This window comes from Myripristis murdjan, chromosome 12, assembly GCF_902150065.1.
Source record: "Myripristis murdjan chromosome 12, fMyrMur1.1, whole genome shotgun sequence".
NCBI classification, from domain to species: Eukaryota; Metazoa; Chordata; class Actinopteri; order Holocentriformes; family Holocentridae; genus Myripristis; species Myripristis murdjan.
In genome coordinates, this window is record NC_043991.1 from 10,087,422 (window position 1) to 10,101,347 (window position 13,926).

General features: G+C 41.1%; 1 protein-coding gene across 2 annotated transcripts in view; it reads right to left on the bottom strand.

The window, feature by feature from the left end:
- The window catches only part of rxraa (retinoid X receptor, alpha a), a 117,903-nt gene that overhangs the window by 21,910 nt on the left and 82,067 nt on the right, over positions 1 to 13,926 (bottom strand). For both annotated transcript variants that reach the window (XM_030064978.1, XM_030064979.1), the window contains exon 4: positions 5,127 to 5,277. In XM_030064978.1, coding sequence (XP_029920838.1) covers positions 5,127 to 5,277 — 151 coding nt within the window. The remainder of the gene's footprint in view (positions 1 to 5,126; positions 5,278 to 13,926) is intronic.

Genomic DNA, 13,926 nt, shown 5'->3' on the forward strand with positions numbered 1-13,926 from the left:
TCAACAGAAAGGTTTCTGCGCCATATTGATCATCTGATCAGTCTGCGTGCCAATTACACATCCATTCAAACAACAGAGCGGCCTACTTAAGCACCTGGCTGCGTACACCCTGTTACTATCCCCTGGAAACTGAAGCTGTGTCGTAAATTTGGCCACCCTCAACCACAGCCTTCATCCATGTTAAATGAAATCTTGTCTGGCATTAAGAGTCATGCCTTGCATACTACAGTCAAAGCAAATAAATTAGCAAATAATTACTGTGAATTGTAGCCTTCTTCTGAAATGTGTCAAGCGGCATTTAGATGAAATTGGAGAAAGAGCTCAAATGCAAGTTTCATGCCTGCCAGACTCAGTTATATTTCTTAACAGTTGTTATCTCTCTTCTTGGATCCTGCATCAGCTCCCTGGACACCCCGGACATCTGGCAAAGTGCCATTTCCTCATCAGGACTCAGCCCTGATGACAGCATCTCCCAATCTGGATTTTGTCCACCTTGCACTCTTCAGACTTCAGCTACTCCTCCAGCCACTCATCACGGGCGTTATGATACATGTGCCAAAAGAGGGACCAAGCATGTGCACATCCAGTCAAACTGTTCAGGTGCAAGACAAAAAAAAAAAAAAAAAAAAAAAGAAAAAAGAAAAAAAAAGAAAATTGCAATACACAGTGCACAGAAGTAAAGCCTGCACAGTGTGTTAAGCTCCCAGTGATGAATGAGCAGAGCTAATTCAGCCAGGAACCTCTCCAGGTACCATCAGCTGATTGGTTCCTGACCAGCACACTTTCATAGTTAACCAATCATCATCTCACTCCATGAATTCAAAGCCCCTTAAATGACATGTTAGCACATCAGGTTGCTTGTCTTATCTTATCCATACAAAATATCTACATGCAGCAGTGATTTATGAAACTGATTGTGTGCAGCAGCTAATATAAAAGCAGATCTAGTCGGCCAAAGTCAAACCCATCGTCATGCCTCATCATTTAAGAAATACATTTCTTATACTTGAGTTGTCTTGACTGAAAAAAAAATACTCTGTTAACAGACCAAAATTATTGTTTATGGGAGCTTCACAGTTTTCAGACATCACTTCTTTGTACTTTATGATAAATATGGTCAATTTTGCATTATAAGCGTTCATGGACACTCAGGACTAAAAAGTTTGTGTATTGCTATGCATGAACTCAGTAAGATTAATGTATGCACACTAAATCAACACATGGCTTAATAAATAAACATGACATTGTCTCTGACTGCATTGTGTTTCAGGTGTGAAAACAAGAGCCAACAGCGTCTCCGGGTGTCTACTGTGTCAGTTTCACCGACGGCTGCAGTGATGCTGTGATAAGACGGTGTGTAAACGGGGACTGATCCAGTATTGCCACTGCTATACTTCTCTCTCCTCTGTATCCTCTGTGATGGAAAGGCAAAAAGGGTGATGTGGTGGAGTAACTTCCTCTATAAGAAACTGCAGACACCACAGACACTTTCATTCCTTGTCAATAGAGAACAGTCTTCCTCTTTGTGGGGTGAGGAAAGCAGGCCAGAAGTGAGTGTGGGGGTGTGAAGTGAGCATTTCTGTGTGAGGGAAGGCTTAAATGAGATGCTAGAAACCACATCGCCTTGGCTAGTTTTGTGTGTGTGTGTGCGCGGTGTCTGTATGTGTGGTTTGTGTGTGTGTGTACAGATGCACATGCATTTGCTTCACTCAATGTGTATGTAAGTGTCTGAGTAACCATTGTTGTCTGTGGATCTATTTAATATTGTAGCAACTGTTGATACAGTGCCTTCAGGAATTATTCAACTCCCTTGGTTTTTCCCCATTTTGTGGTATAGCAGCCTGAGCTGAAAATCCACTGAAGATATTTGTTTTGTCAACAATCTGCACATAATACCTAGTAATGACAAACAAAATCATGTTTTCTACGATTTTAGCCATGTTATTTGGAAATGAATAACATAAACACTGAATTTAAATGGGTTTCCAACCCTCTGAGTCAGTACTTTGTAAAAGCACTTTTAGCAGCGATTACAGCCGCCTTGCAGATTTGGTCAAGTTCAGTCAAGTTGCTGGGAAGTGGTCGTAAACATCTATCTTCAAGCCATTCCACGGATTTTCACTGGAATTAGAATCTGGGCTTTTGCTGGGCCACTCAAGGACTTTGACAATGTTGTTGTTGAGCTAAGGGTGCAATGAAAGTTTGTGTTGTTAACTTTTGCAATGTAATATTAATATTATGTAATATTACGGTATGATTTCAGTGGCATTTAAATATCTAGGAATTGCACTGAGCATTGTCTTTTGTATTTGGTGTTATTGGGACACTTGAGTACTTGGCTGACAACAGTTTTAATGGACTCCAAAGATGGACTCAAAACTGAAATTAAGGATCCTCTGCCAAGGTTTTAGTCTAACTACAGAAGGGAGGAAGCTCGCCAGATCCTACTCCCCCACTGCATCGGAGCCACATCCACGAGCGCGCATGAGGGTAAGAACAACTTGGTCGAGGAACTCAGGTCGGTGCCGTTTAAGCTGTCTGAGGTCGGTCCGCTCACTCTGCAAAATGACCTAACCTTCGTTCCCTCTAATCGATTTGATTGCTTAATGATTCTCAAATCAAATATGTGAAATATGAAACCCGGTTACTTCTTGCAATGGTACTTCCACTGAGGCCCAAGCTGCGATGTCCCGTGTTTGAAGCCATCCCCGTACCTTCGTCACACCCCCTGTTGGTCTCTGCAAAACTTTCCTGTCTCTAATGTCTCTCTAATGTCACGACCAAATTAAGGAAACAATTAAAAAATGTACTGTGTGGTAGCATTTTTTAGGATCCCAATTAGGCAGGAAAACAGCAAAAAGACTTTCTTAAGTTTTCTTACAAGTACTGCAAGCCTAGCACCATGCAGCACCTGGCACCACCAAATAACTCCACTTGCCAATTTATCATTAAAAGTAGTGTTTGAGTCTTAAAAATGATTTCAGAGGTTTTACAAATGGTTGCCCTTGAAGAACTTTTCCAGCAAGAAATGTCTCTGGTTGCACAGATGAATACTTTACTAGATATTTTATCTATAGATGATTTTTTTTTTAAGGTAAAAGTTAAATTAAAAAGGCCTTAAAAAGTTTGTGTATCAACCTGAAAAAATATCTATTATTATCTGAAGGCACTGCTACATCCCAATCTATCATTCCAGCATTTAACTGGTAGCATTCTCGGTGTCTTTTAATGGCATAAATGATCACACAAATCTAACACTATGTTCATACAACAGGTGACAAGACATTTTCAATAGAAGCCAATGACATAAAGCCACAACATGCACGCCTAACACATGCTGCTGCATGATGGGCTACAAGAAAAGTTGAGCTGGCTTTATTTTTCTCCTGTGCCAAACCAGTAAAGAAAGCTGTTCACCCATTCTGCTATCTCTCTTCAAAGTTCTACTTCCTACCACTGAAAATAGAGGGAAAAAATCATTTGCAATAATCAGCATTAACTTAGTTCATAGTGCACAAGCCCATGATGGCATAAATTTCATTACCTGGGACTTGATGGGAAGCTCTGTGATGGTGCAGCCCCCGGTGCTAGACTGTTTGGTTGCTTTGTCAGCCATTGTGTGAATGTACCATAACGGCTTTGTCATTCCAAAGCAGTTTTTTTTTTTTCTTCAAGGATTTGCCTGTGTATGCTTCCACTCCAATCCCTCTACCCTCACAAATCTTCCAGTCCCTGCTGCTAAAAAGCCCCACGCAGCGTGACGTTGCCACTGTCTTGCTTCACTGCACGGATGCTGTTAGATGGGTGATGGATTGCGCCCAGTTTATTGTGCTTTGCATTACAGCTCAAGAGTTTGTGTTTGGTTTCATCTAACCACAGGATATTTTGCCTCATCCTTTCGGTTTCTTTTATGTGCCATTTGCAAACTACAGGCTTGCTGTCATGTGTCTTGTTCAGGGGTCACTTCCTTCTGGCCTCTATGCCAAAAAGCTCAGATTTGTAAAGAGCTGCACCGGTCGCTGTCCTTGTGGTAAGATCTGCCATTGCAAATATGAAGGTCCTTAGTTCTGTCGGAGTGGTTCTTGAGTTCCCGACCATTTCCTTGATGAAAGTCAATCTTTGGATCTTCTTTGGAGATTGGTCATTTTGGTCAGGTCCATGAATAGTCTAGGTAGTTAAATATATTCTTCCATGTCCTAATGATGGAGTCAACTATGCTATTATGAATTCCCAAAACTTTATTTCATACCCTTCCCCAGAAGCCACGGCACAATTCTGTCTTTGTCCATGAAGTCCAAGGATTCTTAATTCAGCATTTTTTTTTTTTATCTGTGGGTCCTTATATAGACATAAATGCATTTCATTCTAAATCATTTCCAATCAGTGGGTCACATTTGGACTTGAGTCAAATAGAAGACACATTCAACAGACATTAAAAGGACTCTGGATTCACCTGCAGTATCACTGCAAAGTTGTTGAATGTTTAATGACTCAAAGTATTTTGGTGTTTGATTTTCAGTTAATTTATGAAATGCATTATTAAAAAAACACATTGACATTACAGTATGAGTTACTTTATGTAGGATAGTAACAAAAAAAAACCAAAACGGATGTAGCACCACAAAAGTGGGGAAAAATCAACGAGGCTGAATTCTTTCTAAAGGCACTGTATGATCTGCAGCTTGGCCTCTTCCCTAGAAGAAGCTGTTTAAAAAAATCAAGTTATGCTCTCTTTGTAGATGTTGGAAATGACAAGGAAATCTCTAGTGGACATATGAGAGATACTACAATTTTTCTGCTAAATTGCACTAAATTGGCTCTACTGCATAATCTTACATAGGAAATCGTGCATTATCACAGCAAAGTTAGGGGTAAAAGCCAGAGCAACTGTCTGTTGTTTGTATCATATTGGACAACTGAGTTAATATTTATAAAACGACCTTCTAGAATAACTTGAATCCAAAAACAAAACAAAGGTGCCACTTGAGATGCCGACTTTTTTCATTATGCTTTACATTTTACAGTCTTTTTAATGTGCAGCGTTCACTGGTCACCTTCATACATACATACATACATACATACAGTGTGTTCATTGCTTATACCTGCGTGTGTCTGGGGTCACTCACCTGAGGAGCGGTCACCACAGATGGCACAGATGTGTTTGGTGAGTGAGAGGGGCGTGCCTGAGGGCTGGGCGGGCACCTTCATCACCCCGTTGAGGCCCAGCGGGGGCTTAATGTCCTCCGTGCTGCTGACCGAGTTCATCGGAGAGTTCAACTGGAACATCAACACACACAAACACACACGCCGACAGGTCACAATGTAGCCCCCTGAACTTAAACCAGCGACATCACACACCCCATTGCACAAGCCAGTCCCAAAGTGTAGGTGATGACTTTAACTATAGAAAAAAAGACCAGGCCTGCTAAGTAAGGAGTAGGTACACATACTTATAAGGACATTAGACCTGAGTGCAGTGGTGCCATGCGGATTGTCCTGAACCAATCACCAAATGCAGGATATGAAAAGGATATTATGACTTGTAATACTGAGTGCAGATGGGCAGCTGTTCCAGTAGCAGTCTCCCTGTGTCTCTCTCTCCTCCTCATTGCTCCCTCTGTCTCTCTCCTCCCTCCTGTTCCCTCTGTTTCAGATCTAAATCTAGCACGGCAGGATCCTGCACCACTCCACCCCAGGAACTCTTTTATTCATGCTCTCAACAAGCCCCCCTGGCTCCCAAATGTTCAACGCTAGCATAACTCCGATGCAAAATTTAACAGTACAGCGGAATAAAGAGGCGGCGTTTGTTTTAGCAAGAGTGCAACCGGAGCCTTAAGTCTTACTTGAATTGCTCCCTACCTCCACTCAGAAAAATAGCTTTGATAAAATTCATCTAAAAGTGACCTCTCTTCCCCCCTCTCTGAAAGTGGAGAGCAAGGGGAGACTAATTATTATAACTAGCTACATGCTGTTACCAGAGGAGATAAAAGTTAGAGGGCAGGCGGTGAATTATCCTAAAACACTAAATGTACTGAATGGTGCGGAAGCTAGCAAACCATTAGCACCATCACTAGAAAAAAAAAAAAAAAAAAAAGAACAAGTAAAAACACTAGTGTGTTTGACTGGGCTGATGTCAAAATGACATCAGTTAGAATAATAAATGCAAAAAATTACTGTGGGGGAGGAGAGGGGTAGAAATGGCTCTGAAGAGCTCTCAAAAGTATTCAGACCAGTGGATATCCCCCAACTCACACACACACACACACACACACACACACACACACACACACAGTGAGGGAGTGAGAGACAGAGAAACAGTCTTGGCAGAGCAGAGACATAGGCTCATATAGCCAGACATGTTTTTATTAAGTTACCGCACATGGATGAGACATCCATGTCTGAAAGCGCAAACACTTCTTGGTTCTAAATATAGCTCACACTGTAGCCGAGAGACTCTGTCTGAGTCTATAAGGATTAGACCAGACAGAAGAAACATTTTGTTCACTTAATGATGAAACTACCACGATAGTCCAAGTCAAGAGAGTACACCATCCTCAGCTGTGTTTACAGTGATCTGCCAGAGTACATTAGCTATGTACTGTATAAGCATTAGGGATGTATACACAAAGGCAAACAATATAGCGTCTCTGAAACACACAGAGTCTATAAGCCGGGGAGCACATATGGAAACTGACAATGTGGTGGCACACGCCCTCCTTTTTAACTCTAACATAACCCACCATTCTGATCAATGTTCTATAGTGATGACACACACGATGTGGAGTGCTCATGCAGGGAACACGCTGTGCATTTAGATGCACACATACACAACCACATGCACACACACACACAAGCACACACACATGCGCATGCTCGCTTATAGACATGTACACACACAAACACACACACTCTCTCTCTCTCTTCCTCTCTCTCTCCCTCTCTCTCTCACACACACACACACACACACATAAACATTCACATTCATGCATGCACACACTCATACACAGTTTGGCCGGGGTGATGTAGTTTCTAGCATCTCATTTAAGCATCCACCACACGAAAATGTTCAGTTCACACCCTCAGTCTCACGCCTGGCCTGTTCTTCTCACCCAGCTTTCCATACACACACACACACACACACACACACACACACACACACACACACACACACACGCACGCACACTCACGCACGCACGCATGCATGCACAAAAGCTTAAGCTTCATTTTTTAGGCTATCATTCAGCAAAGCTTTCCTCAAGGAAAATTATATCCTATAATAAAAATAAACGCTGCTCTAAATATTTGCTTCCCCAGAAATATTTACTTTTTCAATTCTTCAAAACAAAGAAAATTTGATTAGATTTTTTTTTTTTTTTTTTTTTTTTTGAAATTTGTGTCATTTTTTTCAGCTTTTTCCAAAATAACAGCCAAGTAGCCATAGTCCATTGCAGGAGGGTTACATTCATTCATACATAAGTAAATAAAATGAATAGGAGACCATTCTGTGGCTCCATACTTGTAGAAGGCTCAAAATACTGCCTTGTGCCACATCCTGTAAGTACATCTTGCAGGGATTAGGATGGTAGTTTAGGATACATCAACAGGACACAGAGGCAGCAACAAAGATGTACCATTTGTTTGGAAACAGCTTCAGCGGCATGTGCACACACCCCCCCACCTTTGCACGTAACACACGCATGCACACAGCATGAGGTCTTACCTCAGTTAAACGCCTGAGTCTAGTCTTTTCCCCTGCAGCGTAGCACTGGCAGAGCTGTCTCCTCAGCTGAGATTGTCTCTATCAAACTCTCTATCTGTCTGACAGAAAAGACTCTTCCGCTCACAATCTATTTTCAGTCAACCTGCAACTCAATCTCAGCAACATCGCTCCCTATGGTGGGGTGGGCTGAGGGCCTTTCTCTCTTTCTCTTCTGCCCGGGGCAGCGGAGGCAAGGCGGGGGATTAAAGTGGCTCAGGACTCGCTCTGGAAATAGAATACAAGCCCCCTCCCCTAAAACACATACATGTGACCCTTCACAGGGAGGCATGACCAGCTGTGTGTGCAGCAGTGTCTCTGGGGGAGACCCCCTCATGATCTCCTACTTACTTACCCTGTGTGTTATTCCTCTATGAAGGGGTACATGTCTGCTTTGATGTGGAGTGACTAGGTAATTATTTTTGTATATAATGTTTAAGCAACAGAGTGACGGCGAGATAGGAAAGAGGGGTGTTTAACATCAAGGATGTGAAATGTAGGACATAAGGTTCCCTGCAGTACAATGTACAACGTGAGCACATGAAACCCGCCAATTGAATAACAGTGTTTCATATACTGCAGGTGTTACATAACATGTTGTGTAGGACATTCGATTGGTACATCTAGTACAGTGGGGGTCTTAGTCTGCTTGTGGGTGCCACATTCTGCAAGGAATTGATATATAAGATTGTATGTCCTGCGGTACCCAGTGGCTTCAGCACATTGGTGTTTTTTAACATGTACAGAGAGTTAATGCATGCTCGGAGGAGTCTTCGCTCTCAGGAGCAGGTGGCACAGCCATGAACGTTTTGAGATACAGCGTAGTGGTGTGTTATCCATGAATGAATCAGATTCTACTGAATGGCTCTTTGGTGTAAAGGATGGGAACCAAGCAAAATGTGCCCATATGGTCAAATCTTGGTTAAATCTTGCTGCTGTCACATTAAGACTGTTTAAGGCAACATGGCAGTAGGTGTAACAAATTTTCTGACCGGTTACAGAAGCATCTGTAGGACACCAAAATTGTTTTTATGATGATAATAATAATATTCTTAATAACGATCACTGATCATACTTTGTGGTAGTGTGAGATGGTTCCCGAGTGCAGTTACTTTATAGTTTAACAGAACAGAGCATTCCTGAGAGAAAAACAGACAATAAAACAACAAGCTCTGTGCCTAAACTCATATGGCTTTAAACTATTAGAATTGAGAAATGTAGGAACAAACCTCAAACAAATAAAGCAATAAAAGAGAATAATAGCCTAATAAAAGGATAAATCAAATAAACATTATAAATGCTGGAAAAACCTCATTAATGGATTCTGCACCTTAACACTGGTGCTCAATCTCTGTTATATTTTACAGATAAACAAAGTCACACCCCACCTTCACCAAACCCCTAGGGGGGGCAAAAGAAAAAAAAATAAAAGGAACCAAGACCCGGTCTTTTGAACGGCTCTCAAAAAGGAATGGAGCCATAAGAGCCGGTTCCTTTCAAAGAGCCGAAATTCCCATCACTGATACAGTGAGCAGCAGCATGGATAAATGGATGCACCTGGTCAATCTACCACTCAGCCTGAGATGAAAGATCACTAAAAATGTTGGTGTGAAGAGGCTTGTTGTAGGTGATCTTAGTAGAAAACGGTGATTTTTTTCCCCCAACAAAGCATGTCCTGTAAACTATTAGTATGCTATGACAACACCGACGGTGGTGAAAAAAGACAAAAAAAAAAAAAAAAAGAGAGTGCTTCCCCAAGTGAATAGAGGAGAAGAGAGAAAAGAACAGTGGAGACATTGGAGGCCTCTGCTTAAGACAGGCTTAGCTCGTTTCAGAGAGTCAGAGCAGAGACTTTGCTCATAAAGACACTTCAAAAGGAGACATCAAATCCTAGCACACCACTCCTCAGTGCACAAGCCTCATGTGGAACTTCAGTGGTTTTCAGTTCAAGGGCACCTTTTTCACAGAGAGAAAGTTATCTTCACAGTATTCTTTCATAACGCCCTTACAGAATTCTTTCATAAAGCCTTCCATTATGCGGCGGCAAAATATTAATATAAGTGTGTATAAGCCCATTGCAAGGAACGGAATGTCCCATTTTACAATCCATTATTATGGATTTCAATTCATAAACTGTATCCCTCCCTTAACCGCGCTTTGCTTAAGAACAATACGTTTCTGAAACTCCAATTTCCAATTCGATTCAACAGACTAGGCCCACGGCAACTCTTATTGAGACGAAAAATTTTTAAAAAGCCTTTATTAAATGGCTAGCTCACAGCAGACCAATAAAAACTCACCAACCTATTGACCTTCCTCAAAGCCAAGAACCAGGACAGTGGATTGAAAATGGCATTTATACAGTCACCTGGACAAGTACACTGGAAAAACTGGCTGGTCGATCATCAATCATCAATCATCAATAAACTGTCCACAGGTGGAAGCCATCAGGGATAAAATGTGTGATATTCCAAATGTGTGATATTCCAATATCACACAATATCACACGTTTATATGGTGTACCCTTCCATATAAACCAGTATTGATACTCATAGCAGTATCAATCCACTGTCCTAGTTCTTTGACCTAATTAAGGCCAGCAGGCTGAAACATGTTGGTAAGTGTTTTCATAGTTCTAATACAAATGAGCCATTTTCTTTTTCTTTTTCTTTTTTTTTTTGTCAAGGAAAGGTTTCCTTGGTTCAAGTCTGTTGAGTCACTTTGAATGAACAGCCCTTTCTTCACTTATTTTAAAGCCAACTGCAGCACTTTCTACATATGTTGTTTAATATTCAATTCCCACTTGTTTCACACACAGACTTCAGAAACAAAAGACCGTTGTTGAAAGCTGGAGAGCGTGTAATCTAGCAGATCCAAGGCAGTGGAAGTGGACTGGACACAAATCTAATGTTGACAGGTGACAACACTTAACCAGCTGCCCCTGAGGCGACCGGCAGAGGTGAGGACAGGGATCAGGGTGATGTAACGTCATGATAACCCCATGTCACCTTTCACCTCTGACACCTCTTGGCAATCACTTCCTTCTAAAAGCTCGCTTATCTCGGTGGTTTCTCAAACTGAGCGAGGAATGAGCAAAAACTTTCTTCTTAGCCCTGTGGTGGTGGGAGACAGCATCTAATCTGAACGTGTATCAACAGAGAAGGGATTGGGTTTCACACAGGAGGTGTGTTAATGGAACTGTTCTCCTGTGGCCTTCAGGGAATGTACATAGTTAGACACCCTTCAGGATCAATTACTGCACTGTTACAGATCCACAGGACACCTGTTTGGCGACACTGGGTTCACAAACAAAGCTTCCGCACTGGGGGTGTCAATCAATGACTTCATTAGGATTTAGTTCGATTCATGATTCACGAGTTGGCGATTCCCCAAGAAATGACCTTCCATTACTTTCACGTCCTGCAAAACAATGTCTTAAATGGTGCCAGTAGGTGCACAGAAAATTTTTAACCAATAAAAGCCAGGTCACCTTTGAAAAAGAGGTTTTTAGTAATTATTTTTCCAGTTAAGTAAAGGTTAAATAAAACAAATTTGAGCAAATAAAATTGTATTCCTCTTCCTAAGTCATATCCTATTGGTCTACATTTTAAAATGTTCCCTGGTGAACAGCTTGTCTCTATTTCCTCATCTGTGTTCATGATAGTAATAATAATAATAATAATAATAATAATAATAATAATAATGCAGTATTAAAGGGACAGTTCACCCATTTTGAATATTTTGATATTATGCCATAACTGGTATGTAGACCAGTGATGACGCTACCATCCTCTCATTGCTCTCCCAGTGCTGAAACTGAAACTACTAGCCTTATCGTCTGAAAACAAACTACACACGATTAAAGAGTGCACTGGACAGTATTTTTTTTTTTTTTTTTGCTTAAATTGATGTTTATAATTGTATTGTAGCTTTGCTTAAATGTGTTATGTTGGTTCAGATAAACAGAATAAGACTTCCAAATCAAATAAAAAGTCTGAACTATCCCTTTATGTGGGTGCACCTCCAACCTCTGTCGGTCTGATATCATCAGCTGCATAAAGAAGCAGGGAAAAAAGATGGGTCTCTGCGGCTAGGAGAAGCCCATGATCCTGCTGACTGGTTCTTAGCTGTGTGGGGAATTCATCCCATTCTGATGAGGATATCATTGGCTGCTCTCACTCTACGCCCCTATTAATTGTGCTTTCACGTCTCCAGAAAGCTCTCGAAACTCGTCCAGGTGCTCTGCTGGAACTCACTGAAAATTATTTTTAAAAGGAAGAATACGGTCTGTCTTGCTTAGTTTAAAATGATTATGAAGGCTTCGGAGGCAGACTCAATGAAGACCTGGCTAAGCTTTGACTGATTTCAGCTGGGCCTTATGATCCTTCTGGACTGCTTTTGGACTGTTGCTGTTTCAGGACACATTTAATGATTTATTTTGTCAGTTCTCTCTTGCAAAATACTTATCTTAATTCCACTGGGGCAACCGGTTTATATTAAAGTTAAATAGTGAGGCGTATAGGTGATTCACAACCTATAAAATATACAATTAATACACTACTAATATACTATTATATTAGTGTCAGGCGAGATACAGTTTTCTGGATCTCCTCTTTCTACGCAAGTCGAGTAAAGAATAGTGTATGACTGGCGTTCAGCTTTAATGAAACACTTTCCCGTCCCGATGGAGAGAATTTCGCAGAAACAGACATTATATTCAAGACAGGTTGGAGATTCCCAGCACTTACACCACACTGTGCCACACCAGATAAAATGTCTCAATGCAACAGCTGCTGGCTTTGTGCATGTGCGTGTGTGTTTTGACAGAAACTTTTGTTACGCTGAAGAAGGAATATTAAGTCTATCAGTGGCATTAAAGGGAGAGAGACTCGCAGCGCCGAAGTGGGAATATGCAGAGTGGCTTTCAGCTGTTGTCTCACCTCAGCATGCCAGTATCTTTGTGTGTATGTGTAAGTGTCTTTGGCATCTATGGGAGTGTGTGTGTATACCGGGGTGTGTCTGAGGCATGCATAAGTGTTGGTGTGCACTGCTGTATGTGTATGTGTTTCTAGTTTTATATCAGTTTTTTATGTGCGCATGCCTGTGTGCACCAGTGTTAATTTAATCAACAGAAGTTGTGACTAAAATATTCTTCAATTATGCCTTTTTCCAACCAAATGACAAATTACAAAGACTGACTAATAATTCCTTGTGATGGCACTGTAACAAAACAAAAACATCATTCACTGAATAATTTGATTTCTCTACTATCTCGGTTCAATCGTATTCATGCAGAAGGAATACAAGTTTACATAGCGCAAACTGTGAAATTTGCTTTCCCAGTGATTGAGCTTTGCGCGCTATATTGGAATAACATTCCAGTGCCAAATATAGGCCTGTCTATTCACAAGTCTATGATTGTTAAAGGATACATTTCAGAGTGTTGTGTTATACAAGCAAGCAATAAAGAGTTGGCCCTATAAAAAGAATGTAATATGAGTGAATTAATAGCACTGAGCACACTAATACAACCAGAGATGTAGTTGACTTAACAGACACTAAATGAAAATGAAATGACTAAAATTTGACCCTAGGTATTAGTCACACTGTGACAAAAGACTGAGACTTGACTAAATCCAAAAATGTGTCAAAATTAACACTGCTGTGCATGTGTTTCTGGTGTTGTGTTTGTTTCTAGTTATGAATATGTATGTGTGTGTGTTTTTTTATTGGGTTTTTTCATGTGTGTGCAACTGTGTTTTAGTGTCCCTTTCAAGCTGTGTGTGTGTGTGTGTTTATGTGTGCATGAGCATAGGGGTTGTTTTTATAGGAAACAGTGCTCCTCCTGTGGGCACCAAGCAGCCTGCCGCTGACAGAGCAGCTTTCACAACCCCGAAGTCACTGTGTTCTCACGCCAGTCTTCCCTGACTTTTCTTTCTCTTTTCAATCTCCTCCTCACTCTATAAAGCCTTCACAGGGTATTTGGATTGCGACCGCCTGCTCTGCCGTTGCCTTGCTCACCTCAGAAACAAATCAGCACAACCCGCCCTCATGCACAAACAAACACACACACACCACAAGCATGTAAACACCCAAAACACAAACACACAGCACAAATACTAGCCCTACACATATTCAAATACACACATAATGCATGAAAACAAATATAT